General features: G+C 40.5%; 2 protein-coding genes across 9 annotated transcripts in view; one reads left to right on the plus strand and one right to left on the minus strand.

Annotated features, from left to right (window-relative positions):
• Window positions 1-23: 23 nt before the first annotated feature.
• USP42 (ubiquitin specific peptidase 42) lies at window positions 24-18430 on the plus strand. 7 transcript variants are annotated; one of them, XM_085074659.1, is made up of 18 exons: window positions 24-307; window positions 2373-2558; window positions 3773-4010; window positions 4770-4970; window positions 5915-6025; window positions 6190-6292; window positions 6459-6526; window positions 6672-6742; window positions 7282-7364; window positions 8681-8792; window positions 9189-9329; window positions 9537-9637; window positions 10087-10225; window positions 10870-11598; window positions 11969-12054; window positions 12686-14191; window positions 14669-14961; window positions 17323-18430. In XM_085074659.1, exons 3-18 carry the CDS (start codon window positions 3782-3784, stop codon window positions 17361-17363), a joined length of 4014 nt encoding a protein of 1337 aa, XP_084930785.1. In that variant the 5' UTR covers window positions 24-307; window positions 2373-2558; window positions 3773-3781; the 3' UTR covers window positions 17364-18430. The 7 variants fall into 7 exon arrangements, with proteins under 7 accessions (XP_084930785.1, XP_084930787.1, XP_084930789.1 ...); XM_085074661.1 differs by having other exon boundaries at window positions 2443-2558; XM_085074660.1 differs by lacking the exon at window positions 24-307 and adding an exon at window positions 415-1018.
• Window positions 18431-19455: 1025 nt separating this feature from the next.
• CYTH3 (cytohesin 3) overlaps window positions 19456-24395 on the minus strand; it is a 48784-nt gene continuing 43844 nt past the window's right edge. The window contains exons 10-13 of one of the 2 annotated variants that reach the window (XM_085074667.1): window positions 23908-23997; window positions 23755-23826; window positions 23467-23621; window positions 19456-22854 (exon numbers count right to left, since the gene is read on the minus strand). In XM_085074667.1, coding sequence (XP_084930793.1) covers window positions 22782-22854; window positions 23467-23621; window positions 23755-23826; window positions 23908-23997 — 390 coding nt within the window. In that variant the 3' untranslated portion in view covers window positions 19456-22781. The remainder of the gene's footprint in view (window positions 22855-23466; window positions 23622-23754; window positions 23827-23907; window positions 23998-24395) is intronic. The other variant, XM_085074666.1, reaches the window with a different exon arrangement.

The raw sequence follows: 24395 nt of genomic DNA on the forward strand, positions 1-24395 counted from the left end.
GTGAGCCCCGCGCCCGGACCGGGGGTCGCCGAGCCCCCTCTAGCGGCTCCCGGCCGCGGCACAGGGGCGGTGCCGGTCCCCGTGTGACCCGGAGGCGCTCGCTGCTCCCCCCGCCGCCGCCGCCGCCTCCTCTCCTCCCCCCGCCCGCCCGCCTGCCCGGCCGGCGCCGGGCCCCGGATGCAAGAGGCCGGCGGAGGGACGTCATTGTTCCCCGACGGACTGTAACAGTAGGCGGAGCGGGCCGGGCTGAGGCGGGGGCTGCGGCGAGGGGGACCCGGCAGCGCCGAGTCAAGCGGGGCCGAGCCAGGTAATGGGGCTGGGGGGAAGCGCCGGGCCCGGCGGCGGCCCCGGCACAGCCCGGCGGCACCGCGTGCGCCTCCCGCCTGGAAATCAATGGGCCGGGGGGAGGGGCCGGCCCGGGAAAGGGAAAGCGACCGGCGGGAGCAGCCGGCTCAGCCCAGCCCAGCCCAGCCCACCGCGCCGGGGCGCGGGCCGGGCGCTCGGCCGCTGCCCTCCTGGCTGGCGGGCAGCCGGAGGGGGTGGGACCCCCGGGCGGGGCGGGGCGCCATCCCCAGCACGCGGCGGAGGGACCCAGCCCTGCCGCCGCCGCCACCCCCTGGGCCGGCGGGACCGGCCCCCTCCCGGCGCGCCGGTGCCTCCGCGCCCGCCCTCTCCGTTACGCGCCGGGGTCCCGCCGGCGCCCGCTTCTCCTTCCTCCTACTCCTGCTGCTGTCGGCGTGGGGGACTCGGCGTAGCTCCCCCGCGTCCCGGCGCGGGCGGGAGGGCGGCCGGGACGCCCCGGCCCGGCGTCCCGCGGCGGGAGCGGCGCTGTGCCCCGCCTGGCCCCGCGTTGTTCCCGCTCGGCGCGGCGGCTCCCGCGGCCCCTCCGCCCCGTGCCCGGGGGGCTCCGCGCTCGGTTCGCCGCGCCCCCCCCGCGTTGCCATGGGCACGGAGCCGCCGTTGGGCGCCGCCGCCGCGGTGCTGCCCGCGGGCCGGGATGGGACGCGGGCCCGGACAGGTCAGCACGGGGCCGGGAGGCGGCACGGCACGGGCGGGGAGCCGCGGGGCTGCGCGGCCCGGCGGCGTGCGGGTTAGAGGAAGAAGGGCGAGGCGGGCGCTCCCGCAGGGCCGGTTCCCGGCCCCCTCGCCTGCGTGTCGGGCTGGGTTTTGTTTTGTGTGTTTTCGGGCTCTTGCCGCGCTGAGCGCGGACATGTTGCGTGCGGTGCCCGTCCCTGCCCGTGCCGGGGGCCTTTTACTGTCGGTGTCCGGGCGTTCTGGCGAAGCGGGACCCCTGGGACAGGCGGAGCGGCGGCAGCCGGGTTGGCGGCAGCGGGGCGGGTCGGTTGTGAGCGGGGTCCCGCGGCTCGGGGCTGCCCGGAGCGAGGCGCTCGCGGGCGCTCGCGTTGCCGGGCTCGGTCCCGCCACAACCAACGGCCCGGGACACGGAGCTCGGAGCTGCCGAGCGCTCCCAGCTGCCTGCTGAGCAGGGCAAACTCATTAATTACTCTGGCCTCCGCTGCCTTTCATTTTGTACCGAAAGTAAAAGCGGCGCGGGGTGTGTTCGCGTTGCGCGCTGCCCCGGGTTGTTTGCGCTGCCGGCGGCTGTGCGCTGCGCTCGGTCACTTAGCGGGTGACTCTGCCTGGCATCTGCTCGAGTAAGTTTCCTCTGCTTCTTGTTTGTGCCTCGGTGTTGCCGTGTGCCGCTTTTGTTTTTTTACAGCGCTGCTGGAAATGTTTGGTTTGTACTGAGATAAAGGCGCAGTCATACTCCCTGGCTGATCGCGTGAACGGGATCTTGTGTAAAACCCTCCCGAGCTGTGATTTATTGTATGCAAAGCGGAGAGCAAACATAAATATTTAGATCCAAGTCGTAACTGATGTGTGTTGTGATGAGACTGCGAAAAAAGAATCTAAACAACGCTGATGCAACACTCCAAATGGGAGGAAAGCAACTGTTTGTTCTGTTTTACTCGTCAATTTCATACTGGGAGAAGTCTGTTATGGGAATAGCACAGGGTAAAAACGCTCAATACACATGGCAATGGGAATTTATGTTCAGCGGTAGTACAGGAACAGAATCTGTATATACATTGAACAGTGGGAGAGGAAAAATATCTGTGTTTGTAATTTTTGTGCTCCTTCATCAAGGAGATGTTCTATCCAAATTAATTATGTTGACAATTTGGAAAAGTGGTCGATCTGAGTTATTCTTGACATCTACTGGTATTTGCTAGTATATAATGTTTGATGTCTGGTAATGTGTTTTTCAGTTGTCAAAAATAAATTTAAAAATACATGAGGCTTTCCTCATTGGTCAATATAAGGCCAAAGCTTTTTTGTGATAATATTCTTCTGTTTGCTTTTCACTGCAGTCTTGATCCTGGTTTTTGTCCTGCAAATAAGTTTTAAATATGATGTTGAAACCCCTTCCCTTTCTGTCAGAAAAAGGAGATGTCACGGGTATCTGCAATTTGAAGTCTGGATCTTACCTGAAAATCACTAAGCCCAAGAACTGTCATCTTAGTCTTTGAAATGGACAAAGATGTCTTAATTTTTCGGTAAAATGAGTGAATTTTCCTTTTTTTAATTTTTATATTATCTCCAAAATGGAAAGTGTGTACAGAGTGAATTTTAAATTGAAAATTTACAGGGGAAAAAATCTAATTAAAGGCTTTGCACATAATTTGTCTTTTGTGGGACTAGAAGTTCTCCCATTTACTGTGCTTTGTTTAATCTACCTGAAGTTTTATCATTAGCAATCAAGTTGTGTCATGAATCTGAAACTGCTTCATGCTTTGTTCTCTCAGTTATTTCAGTATTACAAAGCAGGTTATACTTTAAACCATCAGTTAAGTTTATAGTTTCCCTAAACTTAAAAAGGCCCTATATAATATAGTATGATAGTAGTAAAAACTTACTTATAGGAGTTGATAATTGGTCATGTAATTATTCAGCAGCTTACTGTGCACACACAATTACATATATTTAAAGAGGTACCATCTTGAAACATAATCAGCATTTTATAAAGGACCTAATATCAGTTGTTGCCTTTATTCTTGAGGGCTGAGGATTTGTTTTGCCTTCCATTTCTTTTTATAGCTTACATTCCTCTTTTGTTTTTCCCTGGCAAAACAACTTTACATAAGTCATACTGAAAAAGATGCTTTTTAATTCAACTTCTTTGTTGATAAGTAAGCATTGTAAGTGTGATGAGTGCAAAATACCACAAGGAGTGCTGCCAAAATTGTATCCAAACAAATACTTTATGGAAGGGCAGAAGAAACCCACACAGAAATAAATTTGCAGGTGTTTTCTTGCCCTCCTTTCCCAAGATTTCTCAGAGCTATATCCCATCCTCTGTGTCATCAGGGGAGTGTGGTTCCCAGGAGTGAGAAGGTATTGGTCAAACAGCTCCTCCTGAATCTCAACAGGCCAGCACTTGACCATGCCACTGCTCACAGCCTCTTTTAAGAAAAAGGTCTTGGTAACTTTAGGGGTTTAAAATCCCATGAAAGTGTAAGAAATGCCATCAGTCATTAGCTCAGCAGAAGTTAAAAGCAGTATCAATACAGTTTTGATGGCAAATTCTACTTTGTGTGCTGGGTGGAATTTTTTTTTTTTTAAAGTTTTGAGGGTTTGTTCCTATCTCTGTAATTATTCTTACCTGTTTAGTTCACAAGTTGAGGCTAAGTGACAGGATTTCTCTTAGTCTTTCCTTTCTGCAATGCTTCTGGACGTTCTTATGCCAAACAGAACTTTTGCCTTGTTACAGATATGAACAATGACCATAGTTAACAAGCCAAAATCTTCAAAGTCTAAAAAATCTTCCTCGAGACGCTCTGACAAATCTATGAAACCCCGTACTAAGAAAATGACATCACGCACTGCAAGTTTGGGCCGGGTACCTCCTGCAGAAGATCCAAACAAAGTCTCTGTGGACAAAGGTCCTGGGGGGCATATTTATTGTAGATCATCTCAAAAATCAAAGCCTTTTGCCCAAAGAGATCTAGGTAAGTGGCTTTTGTCCTCCCTCCTTTTTCTTGAAAACGAAACTAAAGTAGAAGCAGATTTCAGTTGTTGCACTGCTCTAAAATGGGATTACAGCAAATCAAGACTTCAGCCATAGGCTTCAATTTTGTGCATCCCCTCAGGCAGCTGCAGGGACAGGTGTTGCAGAAGTTGGTTTTATCTATTTACAATTGATTTGTAAAGTATTTTTTATTTATAGATAATCAAATAAGGGGAGCTTTTCATAATACACAGTTGTACCTAGGTCTCTTCTGTTCTGGAGAGATAAGTACATTTTACCATGTCTATTCATGGCTTCCATTATTCACAAGTCTTTAAATAATAACACTACCCAGGAAGAGATTTGTTATCTGTGAGGTTACTTTCTGTGCTGCTTACTTGTTTTTCTATTCTTATTGCATAACCACAAGTGTAAGTTTGTGGTTTAAGTTACAGTAAGGAAAAAACCCAATAATTTAATTAATAAAGAGATTAAGGGATATAGATAAAAAGAAACCAGGTACTAAAATCAGAGCAGTAATTTGTGTTGCATTAGAAGAATTAAAACAGATGAATAAACTATTGTGCAAAACAGTATGTGACCAGCAAATTCACATGGCAGTGTTAAAGCTGTGCCTCATGTGTTGCTGTGTTTGGAGTAGAGCTGGTTCGTCAGGATGCTCCTGCAAAATCCTACTTTTTAAATACCTTCTTTAAGCCAAAAACAGTACAACTCTTTTTAAAAGACAATTTTCTTGCAGTTGTTAATGATGGGATTGCTCCGCCACAAAGAATTCTTTTTCCACCTGAGAAAATCTGTATGGATTGGCAACAAACACAAAGTGTTGGAGTTGGACTGCAGAACCTTGGCAACACATGTTTCCTTAATTCTACTCTCCAGTGTTTGACCTACACACCTCCTCTTGCCAATTATATGCTTTCACTTGAGCACACCAAGTCATGTGAGTACTTTCTAACACTATAAATCTGTTGGACAGCTCCAAAGGTGAAAGAAAAACAGTGAAGAAAATTCTTATTTGTCCTATTTTGTCTGTACAAGGAGGTTTTGAATGTGATCTTAAAGGTCTTTTCCAGCCTAAATGGTTCCATGATTCTGCTAACAGGAGGCTCAGAATTATAGGAGGCATATAAAGTGAATTTGTTAATTTAATGTGCTACGGTAAAGCTTAAAGAAAAGATCATTTCTTGCTTCATGTGAATAATAAAGTACATTGTAAAGTAAGGCATTTGATGAACATTTGGCATTTGGGTTTCCTGCTGGTAGAAAGGTGATAAAATTTAGGATGTTGATGTTGAAGATTCTTAGTCTTCACAGCCAAGATACTGTGGTGCACTAATAGTGTGATAAATTATATCTTCAATGTTGACCCATTAAAAAACCTGAATGTTCTAGAAAGCACTACAGACTAATCTCTTATGAACTCAAACAGAGATTGGGGGGGACTGTATTAAAATTCGGGCTGATTTTCTTCTAAATAATTAAGTTTCTATTTTTTAAGCCTGGAATCTGTGTTATTTTTTAAACCCTGGAATCTGTGTTCTTTGAATTTTGTTTTTCTACTTGAATTTATTTAAGCCTAGGGGAGCTTCTTTTTATATCCATAAATGTGTTTATTTTCCTAGGGCCACCTGTGTCCTTCCTAGTCTGGTTTCTTAATATGTATTCCCATAAATTTGATTGTGTTTTGTTCCCATATATAAAAATTATTTCAGTTAAGAATAATAGAATTGTTGGAAGGAACCTTCAAAATTACTTAGTTCCAATCCCCTGCCATGGGCAGAGACTCCTTCCACTGGAGTGTTCCAGGCTGGATGGGGCTTTGAGCAACCTGGTCTGTGATTCTATGAGGGTTTTTTAGCAATTTTTTCTTCTTTCACTGTCTAGGTCATGTAGAAGGATTCTGTATGATGTGCACAATGGAAAGTCACATCAACCAGGTCCTGTGTTGCTCTAATAATGCCATCAAACCTACGTCTGTTATCAATGGCCTTAAAAGTAAGTAGTTTGATACAGGTTTATTTTTTTGGTTTTTTAATTTTTCAAGAAGTTGTTTGATGCATATAAATAATTTTGATACTTTAAAAAAGAGATATTTTAGAAATGTGTGTTTTCTTTCATTCTGTAAGAAATAAATTTATAGTAACTTTCTTTTTTATTAGGAATAGGAAAACATTTCCATTTTGGCAGTCAAGAGGATGCACATGAATTCTTATGCTTCACTGTTGATGCTTTGCAGAAAGCTTGCTTGAATGGAAGCACCAAGTAAGCATAAACTAATTAAATTTAAATGTTTCCCAGCCCCTCTTACTACTCTATTTACTATCATGAATTAAAATTTATGTCCTTGGTTTTCATAAAACCTAAAATTATTTGAGGACTTAACTCTGTGCCTTCAGTCTTCTAATGTCTGACTCTCATTTATTTCCAGATTAGACAGATCTTCTCAAGCCACCACGCTTATTTATCAAATATTTGGAGGATATCTACGATCTCGAGGTACTTCTTAAAAAAAAATTACTGCCTTTTTGTCTGTCTATAGCACAGGAGTTTGTAGCTTGACTAAAGTAATTTGTATTAATAATTTACCTCTGTGCAGTTAGTCTCATTCACATAATGTTAAGCATTTGTATTTTGCTTCCAGTAAAGTGCTTGAACTGCAAAGCAGTGTCTGACACATATGAGCCATTTCTCGACGTAACTTTGGATATAAAGGTGAGATGTTCTGTGAGTATGGGCTGAGATGTGTAAAGGCTTGTAGAGCTTTGTAAAATGAGTGCATTTTGCTTAAAAACATACCTTGTTGAAACAAAAGAGCTTGGTGGTGGGTGGGGATGGATTGGACTTGGTTGTTCTGTGGAAGCCATGGAAATGCTCTCCGTGTTTGGATTGGATTTAAGCTGGAAAAATAATAATTATGTCTACACAAACAATGATACAATCATACTTCTCAATTATTCTACTTCAATATACATCTATTGTTAGACTGATGGGTTTGATTGTTCTCATTATTGCTGCCAAAGCATACCACAGATACTGTCTGGCACTGCAAAATTAATTTCTTTTGAAGCAGGATCATGTTCAAATGAGGTAAATGCTCAGTGAACTCTGTTTCTGTCTCCTCCTTCACGGTGTTTGCTGATTCACAATAGGTCACTTAAGTATGAACTAGCAAGGCTCTCTTGTAAAGTGCATGTAAGTGCTTGAATTTTTGCATTTCTTCTGACTTAGTGCTCATTTTCTTACTCATGCAGGCAGTTACATCTGTCACCAGAGCTCTAGAACAATTTGTGAAACCAGAACAACTGGACGGTGAAAATAGCTATAAGTGTAGCAAGTAAGATTATTATTAATTACACCTTAATACAAGATGCATGTTTAATGCAGTGCTTGACTTGGAGGATAAGTTATCTCTTGACTTGGTTTAGCAATAAGACAGACATGGCTTGCTGTTTCATTTTGTTTGTTTACACAACTAATTTACTAAAATCATTCAAAGCTTGGAAAATAATGCACTTGTTTCTAAGTGAGTAAGTTTTATATTTCTGTTTAAATATTTGGAAATACATTATAAGAATTGTGGCCATTAGCTCACAGTAGACTTTTATTGCTAATATTGTCTGTGCTGAGGCTTGTCAGCCTTCCTGAGTGTGAAGCTGCACACTGAAATACTCATGGCCAGAGGTTAAAAGGTGCGTCTGATAAGAAGTGGTGAGCTGGAGCACAGGGATATGGGCCAGGATTTGGGGTGGGAGGCAACACCAGCTTAGTCACACATAAACCCAGAAGTTTTTTTGTGAGTTTGAAAACAAAGGTTGGGTGTATATACAGTGTCATTTCTATTGCTGGTAAGCTATTATATTACTTTTCAGTTTCCTTTTTGTTTTCTACCATTGTTTTTTTTCTAATAAAGATTACTACTGCCTGGAAACTTCATCTCTAAATACAAGTTTCAGAATTTTATAAACCACTTCACTTTTTTTCTTATTCTGGGTGGGTCTCTTTTTTTGCTCATTGGCTTTCACCATCAGTTTGGAATTCTGTGCCTTGTATTTTGACATCAGAGTTTGAAAAGAGGCTATTAAATTCTTTCAGTTTGTTAGCTCTCAGCAGTATTTTTCTTGACAATGTAAAGTGACATGTTTCACTCTTCATGCTGATGATTGCATTTCAGGACTGACTCTGTACCTCCTTTGAGTTTGCAGTGCAACAAACAAAATTAATTTTGTTTTGAAGGACTGCAAAGGGTTTCAGTGTCTTCCCAGGCAGCCTCAGTACAAGAAAACTCAATATTGTCCAATGTCTGCCTCTTGCAGAATGACTGACTGTTTCCTTCCAGTGATTTTTTTGCATTTTTTACAGCCTTACCTTTTTGGCATAAGAAAGATACATGTTCAGACATTTATTTGGCTATCAAGAGATAATGTCCTAAATCCTTTATTCTTTGTTCTGTAGAGCTATCTCTAATACCCTGCTATCTTCTCTCTATTAACAAAGCTGAAGTGCAATTTATGGATTTAAGAAAAGCTCTAACATATTGTAGAAGTGAATATCATTCAAATAGCATAAACATGTATGAGAGATGAAAACTTGTTTGACTTCTGGGTGAGAAAAGAATAGACTGTTAAAAGTATGTCTGTGCTTGTTTTTAAGGTGTAAAAAGATGGTTCCAGCATCAAAGAGATACACGATACATCGCTCTTCCAATGTTCTCACAATATCACTGAAAAGATTTGCAAATTTTACAGGTGGAAAGATCAACAAGGTATCTTTACAGCTTGAATGCTACTTTTTCTTCTTGGAATAGGACATTCCCCAAAGATGAATACTCATTTTAAAGTTGTTCACGTTTTCAGACAGTAACTATATTGTAAGAGAAATCGATACAACATCTTAGCAGCTGTGACTGCTTCTTTCTTTTTTAATAGTATTACGGTTCCTGTGTGACCATAAGAACATACCTTACTCTTAAAGAGCTAATGCTTTAGAAAATAGCTCCCTGCAGCTTAAACTATTAATTGTTTCTGAGACAAAGCATTTTTAAGTGAATTGTAAAAGATACATATATAGTCCTAGTCTGTGTTTTTAGAAGTGTGGTTTTTTCAGACTATTCCATGAAGTATTTCAGAATAACTTTTGAATCTTCTTTGCTTTTGTTTAGGATGTAAAATACCCTGAATATTTGGATCTTCGAGCATATATGTCCCAATCCATTGGAGAACCCCTCATCTATGCTTTATATGCAGTTCTTGTACATAGTGGCTTCAACTGTAATGCTGGACACTATCTCTGCTTCATAAAGGTACATATCAGCTCAACTTCTAACAGGATAAAATCCATGCTGGCAAAGAGATTGAAATGTTACTGGTAACCACTGGTTTTAGGGGAAAAGATTGCATCATGTGCTTTGTTTGCTTTGTTTTGGTATGCTTTGTTCTGTAGTGCTCTATCTGTGATGTCCTTTGGAACACATGCAGTTCATCTGAAGATATTCTGTCTTTATTTGCAGGCTGGTAATGGACTTTGGTATCGAATGAATGATGCCTCAGTAGAGCTTTCTGATATCAAAACAGTTCTCAATCAGCAAGCTTATGTACTTTTTTATATCAGGTAATAAGAAACACCAAATGTGCTCAGAATATTTTTACTATCAAGTTTTTGTTATTTTTCTTCTTTTCAAGAATTTTTCTTTTCACCCTAGGAAAATATTACTATTTGTATATTTCTGTTGAAGTGGAAATTACCCATGTATTTTATTATCTTTCATTGCTTGACCTTAAACTTCTGCACTTGGGTACACTGCTTTATATCTGCTGTCTGTAGCTGGTCAGTTTAGAAAAGAGGAGAAACCATGGCCATAGATGGTGTAAGGCTGAATCATTGCTCTGGAAAGGACAGTCATTGTAGGAAGAGCATTACCTGATCTTCAGTTTGTAGTCCTAGCTAAATCTCCTGTACGTGTCTTTCACACACTGTTCCTATGAGATTATAGGATGGGGTTTAATCCAGGAATAGTCTGAAAGAGAAACTGAGAGCTAAGCTGACCCTTCTTTCCCAAGGCGCTACGATTTGACGCTTGGAGAAAGAGCCTTTTACCTTCCCGCGCCGTCCTATCCGCGCTCCTTCCTCGGCCAGCGTGGAGCCAACAGCAAGCAGGCTGCATTCATGGGACCACGGCTCCCCCCTCACATGATTAAGGTAATTGGAGGGGGGCACATGATAGCACCTAATTATAGTGGGGCTTGGGGTGGGGTGGGGTTCTTTTGAGTTTTATTTTCACTGCCACACTGCAGGTTTCTTCACAGCCCTTGTGCTACAGCCAGAGTTACTCAAAACAGTGGCTAATCGTGATTTGTGCAGCCATTCTACTTCATTACTTCAACCCTTCCAGCTCAGCTTTATAAAGGTCTGAGAGTTATGCTCTTGAGGCAATTTAAGTAGTCTATTAATGCCTAAATATTTAAATTTTAAAAGTAAATATCTGCCATGTCCCTATCAGTGTCCCTGTAGTTGAGACAGTAACAGAAAACAAATTGCCTTGTCCCTGAGTGCCAGCAGAATTATTCCAGTGTTGTCAGGAAATGTTTAAAGAGGAAAATAAATATTTTTGGAATAGTTTTAGTCAATGTTGTTTGGGTGGATGTCAAAACTGATGCTCATTTGATACCAAAGGCAGGAATTACACACACCTGTTGGACTTGCATTTATATTGGAAGGGGGGTGAGGTTTCTTCTTAGGTGTCGAAGCAATTTGTAGATCTATTTAGTGTGAGAATTTAATGTTGTAAAACTTCCAATGCTGTGTGTTTGAACATGTCCATCTTACAATCTCTTTACATCCAGAGTTCAAGTCGTTTAAATGGAAATGGACCCTTAAAAGAGGATCCCAGTACCGTTGGTGTTGCTGTAAAAAGGCCATCTTCAGCCCCACCGACAGCTTGTGTTCAAAACTGGGCAATTTCCAGGCCTTCAATGACAGACCCTTCCAAGACGCAGAAGATCACCATCAGTATTCACAACAAGCTGCCCACACGCCAGGCTGTGTCGCAGGCGGAGTGTCCGAGCAGTGCTGGGGAGGAGGAGGAGCTGAAGCCTGTTCCTTCAGCCACAATCACAAACTCTTCCACAGCAGAGCCTACCTCAAACCTAGCCACAGTGTCAGTTGCTACTAATGTCTCCAAGCAGGAGGTTCCTGATGAGATCTTTGTTGAGCCAGCAGTGAATGGAAACCCTAAGCTCTGTCCTGATAACATGGTCCCTTACGGTGCAGAACCTTCAGGAAAATCCGAGGAGTCCAAGGGCTTGTTCAAAAGGAATTGCAACGTAATATCTTCCAATGGGATTCTGATTGGGAAGGTGGTCCGTACATTGCATAATTCCCATTCATCCTGTCAGAATGCTGAAGAAAGATCCCAGCATGAGCTGCCAAAAATTGATTCCCTAAATGGTGCTATTAGTTTAGATAATGAATATAAAGAAAATGGACTGAAACTTGATGATTCCACTTGCCAAGTGCAACCTGTTAAACCTTCTGAGATTTTCTTCTCCAAAGCAAATGGAGTGCTTGAAACGGTGAGTTACATTTGTCCATCTGGACTTTATCACCTGTGATATTTTCAATATTTATGAGCACTACAATGTGGGATTCCCAGAAAACACAGCACAGATTTCATTCTAAGCCTTTTTGCTGTTAATCCGTTGAATTTGCAGAGCTGAGCTAACATATGAGAAGATGTCAACATAAGAGAAGTTCGGGGAGATAATACCTCAGAAGTTCCATAAAATACATTTTTGGGGGGAGGGGGATAATGTGTAAAGTGGAAATAGTGCAGATAACTCAGTATGATCTTGTTTAACATCTCATGTTAGAAGTTTGTCAACAGTAGCTTTCTATTAAAAATAGCACTTTTTTCCGTTTTTTAACTTCTGTGTTTTATTGTAGATGCCTAAAGCTTTGTCACCAGATCCTCAAGGTATCTTAGAATCCCTTACATACAGCCAGTTGAACAGCTTGTCAGAGGAAAAAAGGTAAAATGAGTACACTGTAATTAAAACAAGATTTCATACAAGTTTATTACTATTTTACCCATCTACTAATAGTATTTAAATATTTACATCAGTACAGAGAATTCCACACTACACATCTGTTATTGCAAACATCAGCACACATTATTCTGATACTAAATACAGGCAGATGCCTCCTGGAAAACTTTCACAGGATGGTTTTACATTTTTCTTCCATTGTCTGGAATATCTTTTCTATTCCTCTTTCCCTTTTTTGCGTCATAGGATGAATGAATGTAAATTCCTATGATCTGCTTCCCTATTTGGGAGGGAGTGGGATATGTGTGTTTACCTTTTTTCTAATTGGGGGGAGAGCAAATATAGTTGTTCTGGCTATTGATGTGATTCAGAGCTGCAGGTGGAAGAAGATGGATGTGTTGGGGTGGGTTTTTTATGGCAATACTTGCAGAACTGAAAGAAGAACAACTTTCCATGGAAGCTGAGGGAGGTATAAGAATAGTTTTCTGAAGAGAGTATCTTTCAGAGTTTAGAATTAGCCACCTTTTTTTTTTTTTTTTAACTTCAGGAGATTTTACTCCTAACATCTTTTAGATTGACATTTTCAAGTTAAAAATATGTTTTTATTTTTGTACAGTGTCTCTGGACCTCAGAAATCTTCTGAGAATGATGGTCTTATGGAAACTGTAGTGATGGAAGCACTGTTTGCCTATGAAGAATCCAGGAAGGTTCCTTCCAACTTTAGCTGTGAGGTTGAGAAACTTTTTACTCAATCAGATTCTGAAACCATTTTTACCAAAGAAGAAGTTGCTGAAAGTATTATAACAAAAGCAGATAATGCACATCTCAATATCAATGGTCAGCACAAGGTTAGGAAAAAATCTTTGGACACTGAAGGTGAATTCCTTGGGCAGTGCGAGTCTGAAGACATCAGAGATAAAGACAAACTAAGAAGATCAAAAGAACCTGAACTCATTTCAAAAGAAAATCCTCTGTACATCAAAGGGTCTCCTGAGAGCAAAGAGAAATTAGGGCAAACTTCCTCTATAAAGCCTGACATTGAATGTAGTTCTAAAAAACTTGCATCTCTAGATATTACAGATAAATGCCAAGATACAAAGGACATTTCTAATAACTATGTAGAGGTACCACCTGTTAATGATTCTTCTATTACAAAGCTGGATAAAGTATTGGAAAGTCAATTTTCTAGAGCAGATGAGGGACTGAGTAATAAAATATGTGAGGATGATGATAAACATATGAAAAAAAATAAGAAAAAAATCCATGACTCTAAAAGAACTGACAAAGAGCACTACCGGAGGAAGAGAGAAAACTCAGACACTGAGGAGAAGGAGAGGCAAAGCAGAAACAAAACAGATGATCATTCCCACAGGAGGAGGAGCTCTCACAGCGTGGAAACAAACAAGCAAAGCCGTCATAAGCAGGAGTATTGCAGTGAGAGCAAGTACAGATCCTCCCACAATGAAAGAAACAGTCCCAGCAATGGCAGGAGCTCAGGAAAATATTCTCGTTACAGATCCCGAAGCAGAGAAAGGACAGATCCAGACAGGAGTAGGTATTATTATTCCAAAGGAGACAGACCTTGGATTAGAGAAAGATACTATCAAGATGAACCACGGAGATGGGAAAAATGCAGATACTACAATGATTATTATTCCTCCCATGGAACAAGGGATGGTAGGGAGAGGAAGTCCTCTCATTGTGATAAAGACTATGACAAATTGAGCCAAGCTTACAGCAGGTCACACAAGGATTATCATTGCAAAAGCAGATGGGCTCACAGCACACTCTCCCGAGAGGAGGATGTGCATCACTTCAGCAGCCACAGAGCAAACTTCCACCATTGTTCAGTACCTCAGCAACACTCGGAAAAATACTCTCGTGAAAGGCATGCACTTCCACCAGTGTCAGCTCACTCTAATTTTGAGGACTCTTCCCGGGAAAATGAAAAAGAAAAACTAAGAAAAGAAGACTATGGCAAAAGAAAATACTCCCACCAAGAAGAAAGTGGAAGTGACATAGAAAAGAAATGCCGAAAGGTAGATGACCAAAGAATAAAAAAGTATAAGAAGGTCAAGAAGAAAAAGAAGTCCAAAGATAAACATCGAGAGAAGGATTACAAGTAAGCAAGGATTCCAGCATAATCAGCAATTTTTTCCTAATTATTTTCCGGGTATTTCTCATGTCTGCCTTTTTTTCATTGTTTCTAAGTAACTTATCTGTCATAACGTGACGGGATCATGTCATTAGGTTGGCCAAGTGAAGATAGGAAAGATGTTGCTGAATTGTGTTAGAACACTAGAGCTGGACTATGTAGTCAGAATAACATCTGCACACCGTTCTTGATTAGGTTACGATTTTTTAATTTTTTTTTTTATTCCCCATATGCCTGTTAATGATTTGTGTACAAACCAGGACCTGTTGTCCTTCATTCTGAGGGCTTAAGAGTTGCTGCATCTAAATTAAATTAGATGTGCAGAAGTTACCACAAAGTAGCAGACACTCTGCAAGTCATCACCTGTGGTAAATAAATAACATTTCATATATACATCAAGTGCCACATCTGTTTTTCTATTTTTAACTTGCATGTTTCCTTCAGACTTTATGATTTGGATTGCTCTGTGCTCCACTTTGACAATGACAATCGTAAACATAAGAAAAAGAAGAAAAAGAAGAAGCACGACAGGAAACTGAAAGACTTATTGGAATATTTAGATCCTCATTTCCAGAAGAAAACATGGGAGAAGAAGGAAGAATCCCGTCCTCCAGATGACCATTTATGTGAGCAATACAGAAACCAGGGCAGTAAACAACCCTACAAGGAAGAGAAGCCTTCTGGTGCAGGTGACAGCAAGAAATACAGCTCCATGGCATCCAATGAGTATGTCAGAGGTAAGGGACCCTGGGATGTTGGCAGCACTCCTGGTTGTTCATAACGATCTTTAAATGCTTGTGTGATGAAATCCCTGGGTTTTAGCTTGGCTTCCAAACAGTATCGTGGCAGGGGGTTGGAAATAGATGATCTTTAGGAGCCCTTCCAACCCAAATCATTCTGTAATTTAAATAAAATACTACATTCCGCTGTTCACAGCATAGTAACAAACCAATTGCTCTCTTAGAATAACAGGAGTTGGTGATAATACTGAAATATTGTTGGTCCAGGTGTAGCTCTGCTTTCTCCCAAGCACAGCTGTCAAACCTCCAGAGGACACTTCACAATTTTAACACCTGCAGAGTTAAATTCCTGCTATTGTTTTACGCAGGTGTGGGTTTTTTCTATTAGTATAGGTTTAACAATACATAGAAGTGGGCTGAGGAAACAGCTATTCCTCAATTTTTAATATTTAAAAAGGTCTGTTTGGTGCTTCTTACAAAAACCTAAATACAAATCTGTGTGCCTGACTGAATTTACACTGAGCTCTCAGCTGTTGCTTGTCATAATCTCAACTTGGGCTCGCAGTAGATAAATTAATTAAATTAATTAGCTCTAGAATTATGCAATGAAGATGATTGCACACTGCAACAAATTCAACACCTAAAATCAAACCTGACAACATTTCCCATGAAATTTTTGCTGAATGGAAGTGTTTATTATAGAAATAAAACCTTATTAAATGCCTATTACCTGACATAAACCACTTCCAGTTACTCATCTGTTTTAACAAAAAAACAAAACAATCCCCCAGCTATCTATTTTACTCAAAGATAAGTGAAGTAATCCCTGAGGAAGACAGCTCACTATCCAAAAGCAAGCTTTATTGTTAAGTTTTCTACATTTTATACCTACCCACCATTTAAGAATTGGGTTAATGGTCAGAGACAGTCCTGTTAGCTTCTAGTAGTGTTGAAAATGTCATTATAGCACAAAAAACCAAAAGAATTCCTCTTCTTGCATTACAGCTGAATGCATTTTGCTATTCAGAGAAGTTTAATCTTGAAATTCTGGAAAATTAAAATCTCTTTCATGGGGTTTCCATGCTGAGGCAAATTGCCACAGTCAGTAGATTCTTGCACTGAAAAGTTTGCTCAAGGCAGAGGGAAAGTGCATTTTGTGGAAAACTGATTGTGTTTCAGGACAGAGACAACCAAAAGCTCTAGTCTGAAAACAGAGAGTGCAAAACTGATTGTTCACCCATTATTCTTTAATGAGAAAAAATTAAGAACTCAATTGAGGTCTTTCAAATCCTGACATTGTAAAAACAGACTGCTTTTATGATACTCATGTCAAAATAACCCTTATTACACTAAAAGGGTCTGTTCTAGCTGACAAATCAGGAACTGAACAGAATAAAATGAATGTGCTCAGCAGTGGTTTGGCCTCAGCGATTCTCTGGCCAGCAGATGGCAAACTCGGGTTTTTCCAAAGCAGTCAGGTTTAGTGAGGAAATAAATGTCCTGCAGCTCCTTGCTCAGGGTGCTGGGCTGGGCAGGAGCTGTTTGTTCATTGCTGAACTCGCTGCTCACAACTCAAAGGGGAGACAAGGGCTGGCAAAAGCAATTTTTTTAAGTCTTGAGAATTTTAGTATTTTATCAAGTCCATGGATGTTGATTAGCTCCATCTTCTGGAAGGTCAGTCCTTTTTTATTTTTTTAAATGGATCTCAAGTAGGATTCTCTGAACAACGAAAGTTTATTTCAAAAGAGGCCACCTAGGCTGTGTTTTTAGAGAGTACTGAACCTCTCAAACAAGGCAGAGACAGGCAAAGAACCACTTAGATGGAATTGTGAGGTTGTGCCTTTTCACCACCACCAACTCCTGTTATTTGGGATAAATTAATACAGAGGAATAAAATAATTTTGAATAAATTAATAAAGCTGAAAACAGCTAGTGATAAGTTGTGATTTAAGAAAAATTCATACAGGATGGGGGAAGGAGCAGCTTTGAAGCAGTTCTTTCCTACCTTCCTGCATGTTCTCTCCAGCAAGTTTCTGAAGGCTCTGTCTTCGTGGCTAAGATCTGGTCAGCCTAACCACAAGATTGTTACTAGAACAATGATGCTGTCAAGGCAAAACTTCAATTAAATTTGATTCAGCCAAGGTCCACCCCTTGCTGTTAAAGCAGGTGGCTCTGTCCTAAGGCTCTGTCCATTTCACCACCTTAGCCCAGAACTGGGCTGCAGTTGGAACCTGTACTGAGGGAGCAGATGGAGCTGGGGCAGCTTTGAGCCTTGTCTTCTAGAAATCAAGCCTCTGAGACACAGTTTTATGTTCAATGTCACAGCAGGGACTGACCTTGCTTGCTTCTGCCTTTCAGATGTGGAGCTGACTGATGAAAGCCTTCAATACTCAGACTGAACCTTCCACCAACCCCAGCGACTTCTGACCACCAACCCAACAACCCCTCACCTTCAAAACCAATGACTTTTCATCATCAAAACCAACGACTTCTTACCTTCCACGACTTCTTACCTTCAAACCTGACATTACCAATATTGACCATCAAAACTTAGAATTTATTATCAATTACCATCAAGACAAAATCCAGTCATAAGTGGTGCTTAACATTTCTGTACAGAATTTTACCATATAAGAACTTTTTTTTAGTTTTTAACTTGAGACTTTCTTTTTTAAAATATACTTCTAATCCAAAAGGGTGAAAACTTTTTACAACTGCTGAACATTGTAAATTACCACATAAATATCTCACTGAGCTGAGATAATGCCCTGGAATAGACCATCTCAAATGCTGCTTAATTACAGACTCAGGTTGACTTTATGTTATTCATGTAATGTTACTCCAAGTTAAGACATCTGGTGCAAGAGCGACCAGGAATTATAAAAGTTGCAACTGACAGTCTGTATATTTAATTTAAAGACTTATTTAAAACTTCACAAGTTTTGCAAGAGCTTCATTTTTTTTTCTGTGGTCTGACACTAGAAACTAATTTACTTCACATTTGAGTTATATTCAAGATCTGAAGAAAATCTTCTGGTTTTCGACATTGTGAACAACGAATATGCAGTTCTGAATGTATCTCTCAAGAATATTTGTATATTGTTCCATATGTTTTTATTACATTTTCTTAATATACTGTCATTTGTCTTAAGTCTCAGTTGTCTGTTTTGTCTCTCTAAAGTGTCTAGTTACAGACAAATTCATACTGTGATTTTTATTTTTATTATTAAATGCTATCAAACTGTGATGCACTTATTATTCACTGGTCCTGCATCAGGAGATGAGTGGGGAACCTGTATTAAATACAGTTCATCTGAATAATCTGTCTGGTTTATACAAGCTGTGTTGTTCAGAGATGTCTAAAGTTTGATCTTTGTTTTTTTAAAGATAAAAAGCACTTGCCCCACTGTAAATATATAGCATGTAAAATTTATATAGTATATAAATACAGCAAAGTTAAAATGGAGTTTTTACTTGAGTTTTACTTGAGTTATTTAACATGCACTGTGTCATGGGAGCTGACAGCTGTCAGAGCGTGTTTGACACCCGAGGAGTCACATCTTCCTCTCAGTGTAGGGGAGAAGATGCTGTTGCTGAGAGCCAGAGAAGATCAGTAACCTGGGACTGCAGCTGCCTAGACAAGATGCACAAGGCTTCTCCTTTGAACTTAAAAGCTTCCACAGCCAGGCACCAAGCTGGGAGCTCAGCAGGAGCTTCTTACTGTGTGTGACAAAACAATAAAAAAGGCAAAAAAGAGCAAGGTTAATGTTTCACTAAATACTTAATAGTAATATTTTGGTACATGGAGAATAGCATAAAGCCAAACCATAATGTACCTGCATAATGTTCCTATGGCAACAGTGATGTGACGTTACATAAAGTAACATGGCAAAGTAACCAACATTCCTGTCCTGTAGTTGGCTTTTTTTTCCTCCTCTGTCCTCTGGCTCCAAGATTTGGTGTCTTGTCCTTTGTCTGATGAGTAACTCCAGCACAAACATCTCAAAGGAGTTTGTGTTGTTGCTGTGCCTCCCTTTAGAGCTCCACAGGCAACAACTGCCCCAGCTGGCTCTGGAGCAGGGAGGTGACACTGCCCCAGAGCTGTGGAGCAGCAGCACCTGCTCCTAAGTGCTAATTGAGGAAACTAATTAATCTACTCCAGGAGCAGAGATCTGCTTCCCCCCTTACATCTGAATGAAACTCATGGCAGGGAACTGACAAAATAAAATACCTCAATTTAGGGTGGCTCTCAAGGGAAACCAGCTCTCACTGAAGTCACACTCATGTAACATACTTTACTGAAACAACCTATTTTGCAGTTGAAGGGTTTTTTTCTCTGAAAAATTAAACCTGATAATTTAAATTACTGGGCTTAGAGTAGGGAAAAAACACCTTTTACTTACAAGAGCAGTTATAAAATTAAAGTTTAACTTCTTAGGAGTCAACAATTGCCTCCCATGTATTCATGGTAAATGAGGAGATACATGATAGTACAGTTTCACACTTTATTTTTGAGAAAATTGACAGATTTAAGCAACAGGTCTTAATGATAAATGAAAACATTAATATTGCAGTAGCTTTACATAAGAACATCACCGTTTTAACAATGATTGATACAGAATATTTGTCATGCAAATCACTTGTGTACACCAAGTAATACTCATATCAATACATACCTGTACAGTATTTACATTTTATATTTAAACTCTAGCTAGAAACATTTTCCAAGAAAATATAGAAATGAAACTGGTAAGCCACAAGTCTTATTTTGTAGCATTTGGTCTACAACAGACCTAGCTTTTCCAGCAAGCATATCTACATAGATATGTAATAAATCTTAAAAATATGCAGTTTTTTATATATGAAGCATTATAAATGCTGCTCAGTTTATAAAGGTTCAGTTTTGTACCAGTTTAAAACAGTTCAAAATGTTAAGTGACACAGAGCTTATTTTGTCATAATATTGTAAAATTTAAGTCAGTCCAGCTGAGCTTAAGTTTTGTGTAGAGTTCCCTCCCAGCTGCACTGTGGCTCTCACTGCAGTTGTAAAGGGCAGTGCCAAAACCAAAGAGCTCAAGAATTACTCAAGTTTCAGTGCAACAGGAAGGGAGAATCTGTTGTCCCCAAAGGACTTTTCCTCAGCATGGCCAAACTGTAACAGATCCTGCTTTAGGCCACCGAGCAGCCACTTGCAGTAGCCACCCCTGGACTTGAAGCCCAATAAAAAAAGGAAAGGTTGAGTGATTTTTCTTCACCCTCGTGGATAGTACCTGATATGGCCAAAATTTTCACAAGCCACTTTGTTTTACTGGCCTCATGGCCAGTGGAAATTTTGGGCCAGTTTCACTCCCTGTTAATACTGTTACAAACAACATTTGAAATCAAATATTAACACACACAAAAACGCTATTCCATTAGCTTTGGTAAATTAAATAGATACATTGAGCACCACAAGTAGCTGTTTAAGATGTTGCATTTCAATGCTTAGAAATAATATATTTCCTGCTATAATATCCTCAGTTACATGTTACTCTAAATAATTATTTCTGCCGGATATAAGAACTTCAAACTAAATATAGCAAATGAACTCTCAAGGCATTTCCTTCATGCTTATAGGCAGACATCCTCACCTGGTTAAATAAATAGATTTTCTCAAAGGTGGTATTTCAGAAGATAAGAATTGATACAAAAGTGCTTCATGGCTTATTAATGCTTTTGTAATCTCACATTTCTCCAGAAATAGTGCATTTGCTGCCTTTGGCCTTTTTGCTCACTAGTACCACTGATTTGGCTTGTCACTATTTGCATTACAAATCTACTTGTCCAAAGCTAAGACTGATGTAGGCAGTGCTTGAAAACAAAATGTCACTGCAGAACAGAAGACTCAAAACAAGTGCTGGCAGCAGCTCCATCATTGTGCTGCTTTGCAAACAAGACACACAACTTAATTCATTTCTATAAAGAGTTTAAATGTGTTCCATTAAGCAAAGATATCCCCACACTGACACTTATGCAAGGATTCTACCTCCTTTGGCTGAGTTTTACTCCCTTGGAAGCACTCGGATTTGAACATTCACCCAAGCAATTCCACACACACTGGGGAAAATCGAAAATGTAGGAAAGTTTACTTTGTTCTTTTCCTCTCGGCCTCTTTTGCAAACATGCAATAAAGCAAAACATTCACAGGCTGACACCCCATGCAAAACAAGGCAAATCAGTAAGACAGAACAGTGAAACAGACTCTCCCTTACAGTTCAAAGGAGATTTCAAACAGATCAACTCAGTAAGTCTGTGGGTTTGCCAGTGCAGCACATCTCCCTACAACAAATCAGAGATGCTCCTGTAAGCAACCAACAAGCAAAGCTGCTTTTACATTTTGGGTCTCCAAAGTGTTCACTGGCACAGTAGGCATGGCTCAGGTTCAACAAGTTTGGGAAAAAGTGAGTAGTAACAGAAGCAGTAGAATCACAACCTCCCACTTTTTGCCCCCATTGTGGGATTAGGGGCTTTACCTTAAAAACAGTACATGTGTTATCAACAGAAAAGCACTTGAGTAAAATCTGCTGCAGCAGTTGATGTGTTCCTGAAACATCCATAACAGACACTTGCCTGTGGGGGAAGTGTACCTGCACCGGGTAATCAATGTGTAATATTCTATTTTTTAAGTAAAAATGTCTATTTTTTTTTTATTTCAACTGCTGAAGCAAAAAATCTGAAAATTGCCTTTAAGAATGCAATAAAAATACTGAACTTGTATGAACTTGCATGAACTCTATGTCCAAAGTTTGTTATCAAGCGAAGGAATGAATCCTGCTTGCGTAACTCTCTATGGCTGCACCTTACAGACACAGTTCATCTCCCTGGGTTTTCCCTTTAAAAACATTAAATGCATGTGAAATTATTTGGGGGTGTTTTCACATGCAAGGTCTAAAATCACACAAGCCCTGTCCTCTCTCTCCTTTAGGAGTTACTTAGTGTGAATCAAACTGCAACATCTCAAACATAAGGAGGATGTTACTATACAAAAAGCAGATTAAAGCAGTCATTAAACCTTAGTGTTTGTTGTGAGTGTACAAGCAGACAGTACAAGGAATGAGCTTTAGCCAAGGCAAACACCAGACCATTTCTGTGCTTCATGCCCTGGCTACAGGCTCAAACCTCTGCTGCTGGGCCCTGCCTGTATTTCAGTGCTCATTGACAAACCCTTTTGGCACCACGAGGTACCTACTGAGCTGCCAGTCACTGTTTCTGAAGAAAAGCTATTTCCATAAAGGTAGGAGAAGAATCCTGAATGAAAGCTGCACTCAGCTGTTACTGTGAAACACGACTGAAAACTGACATTGGGATTGTGGGGGTTTCTGCTTACAGGAAAATGAAGTGCCAGATCACACTGTGCTCCAATGTTGGTGCTGCACTTTAGTGAGAACTCAAAGTTTTATAATCACTCCTTCCTTCATGGGAAATATGCTCAGGTAGAGGACATTTTAGTGCTAGCCCTGAACTCCTTCCCTCCCAACCCAAGTAAACTGGAGTTGCCACTAATGCAAGTGAAAACAAGGTTCCCATGTTTTCAGTTGAATTAAGTTCCAATATAATCATTCTCTGGGATTTGAAGCTTACTTCAAATTATATGCCAGTAACTATTTACCCTGAAAAGTTTTGCCAAGTTTTTATGCCATAGTAAAATGTGTGTATATATATATGTATATATATATAAAATTTACAGTTGTCTTCATTTAGTTTGTCCAATTTCTTCTATCACTCTGCTGTATGCTCAGTTATAAGTTGATGCAGGTCTGCAAGTAGCTGATCATGTTCTATTTCTTATTTGCAATTCTTCGTTTCCTTGTTGCCAGCATATCATAAAAGGGATCCCTGCTGATACTTGCTCTGGAAGAGAAAAAAAGGAATCATCCGTTTGGTTAACAAATACCTGGTTTTGAAAACTAAACTTTTGTTCTCTCTTCCTTGTGGATGACTCCACACTCTTAGTAAGATGGATGGCTGAGTTCTAAGCACCACAAGTATTTCTTTAGCAAAAGATGCTATTCAGCCGTGATCTATTAAGAGTTCATACTTTCACATCTTGACTATTATTTATTTCTTAAAGTGTGGGTCTGTTTATACACCTTCCAAGATAAAGTCAAGCTGTGGAAGTTTAAAGCTGCCTGTGAACATGCTTATGGTATGTGTCACTAAAGCTAATTATTAGGTGAAGTACGAATCCAGTAGAATTAGGTTTAAAGACAATTCACACAAGGTTTTACATTTGTAAAAAACAATTAATCCATATTTTCCTCATCTATGTTAGCAGCAGTATTTCCTTAGGACCAGACAGTAACAGGAGATTTGTATCTTGATCCATCAGTCCCACAGAGGTTGTTGTTAATCCTTGAGAACACTGCCACACCAGAGTTCTTCAAACAAGTTACAACAAATTCTCTGAGTATCACACTCTGAAAAGAGCTTACTCTTCATTTCTGAAAGACATTTAAAACTCACTTGATAGATTTAATCCACTCTTCCTTTTCTTCTGGAGTGGGAGCAGATATTCTATACACTACATGGTTGCCTTCCACCACTCTACCATCAGCTTCAGTTTTACACGCTTTAATGACTTGACCTTTATGACTGGGGTTGTAGAGCTCAAAGCAGTTCTGGAGGGTAGAAATGAAGTAATGAATTTTAAAAAACAAAACAAGACTGACAAATCAATTCATTTAACATCACATTTAAGTTCCATATGGTTTGCTTATCTCCACTAAAAAAATAAATATGAAACTGTCTTACTGGTTTTCTAGGGTCTTCGACTTCTCTTATGCTAAGATTTTCTAATGGAATAATTCCTCTAGGTTCTTTGTCCTAAAAAATTAGGAAAACATCACATTGTTAGCTACTCATATATCCTGATTACAAACAAAATTCACCATGATATATACTCACTGTTGTGTATTCAAAGTAATACAAGCAATTATCAGTCAGAATAAACCATCTCCGTTTCCATGTTTTTACTCTTCCCCCTACAAACAAAAGGTATTCCAGAATTAAACATGTGCTGTTGTCAAGGCTTCAACAATAGGCAAGGAAATAATAAAGTTTTGCTTATTTTTCAAAGTATGGTTTAATTGCTTAATGGTAAATGGATCAAGCACAGATGAGTGAGGTTAAAGGAACATGTTACTGCAACTTGTCCTGAGGTAGCATCAACTATGGAGGTGCCATGGGCAACAGTGAGTGGCCAGACCTGCTCCCTCTGTCCAGGCCCTCATACCTGTTCATTGCACCAAAAATGCCAACTGCACACAGTGCTGGACACAGCCAGTGCTGCCAGGGAGCCCAAGGGAGGCCAGCCCTGGGGCTGCTCTGACACCCCAGAGGCAGGCACTCACACCAGCACTGCCTGCAAAACCTGCAACTGGGCCCAGCAACAG

Source organism: Lichenostomus cassidix, chromosome 14 (assembly GCF_008360975.1).
Source record: "Lichenostomus cassidix isolate B80296 chromosome 14, HeHo_3.0, whole genome shotgun sequence".
In the NCBI taxonomy this organism is placed as follows: domain Eukaryota; kingdom Metazoa; phylum Chordata; class Aves; order Passeriformes; family Meliphagidae; genus Lichenostomus; species Lichenostomus cassidix.

Coding starts and splice junctions, on each gene's coding strand:
- USP42 (XM_085074659.1), top strand. CDS start 3,782: ATGACCATAGTTAACAAGCCAAAATCTTCAAAGTCTAAAAAATCTTCC. Junction 9,638..10,086: donor TATGTACTTTTTTATATCAG/GTAATAAGAAAC, acceptor TTCTTTCCCAAG/GCGCTACGATTTGACGCTTG. Junction 12,055..12,685: donor AGCTTGTCAGAGGAAAAAAG/GTAAAATGAGTA, acceptor ATTTTTGTACAG/TGTCTCTGGACCTCAGAAAT.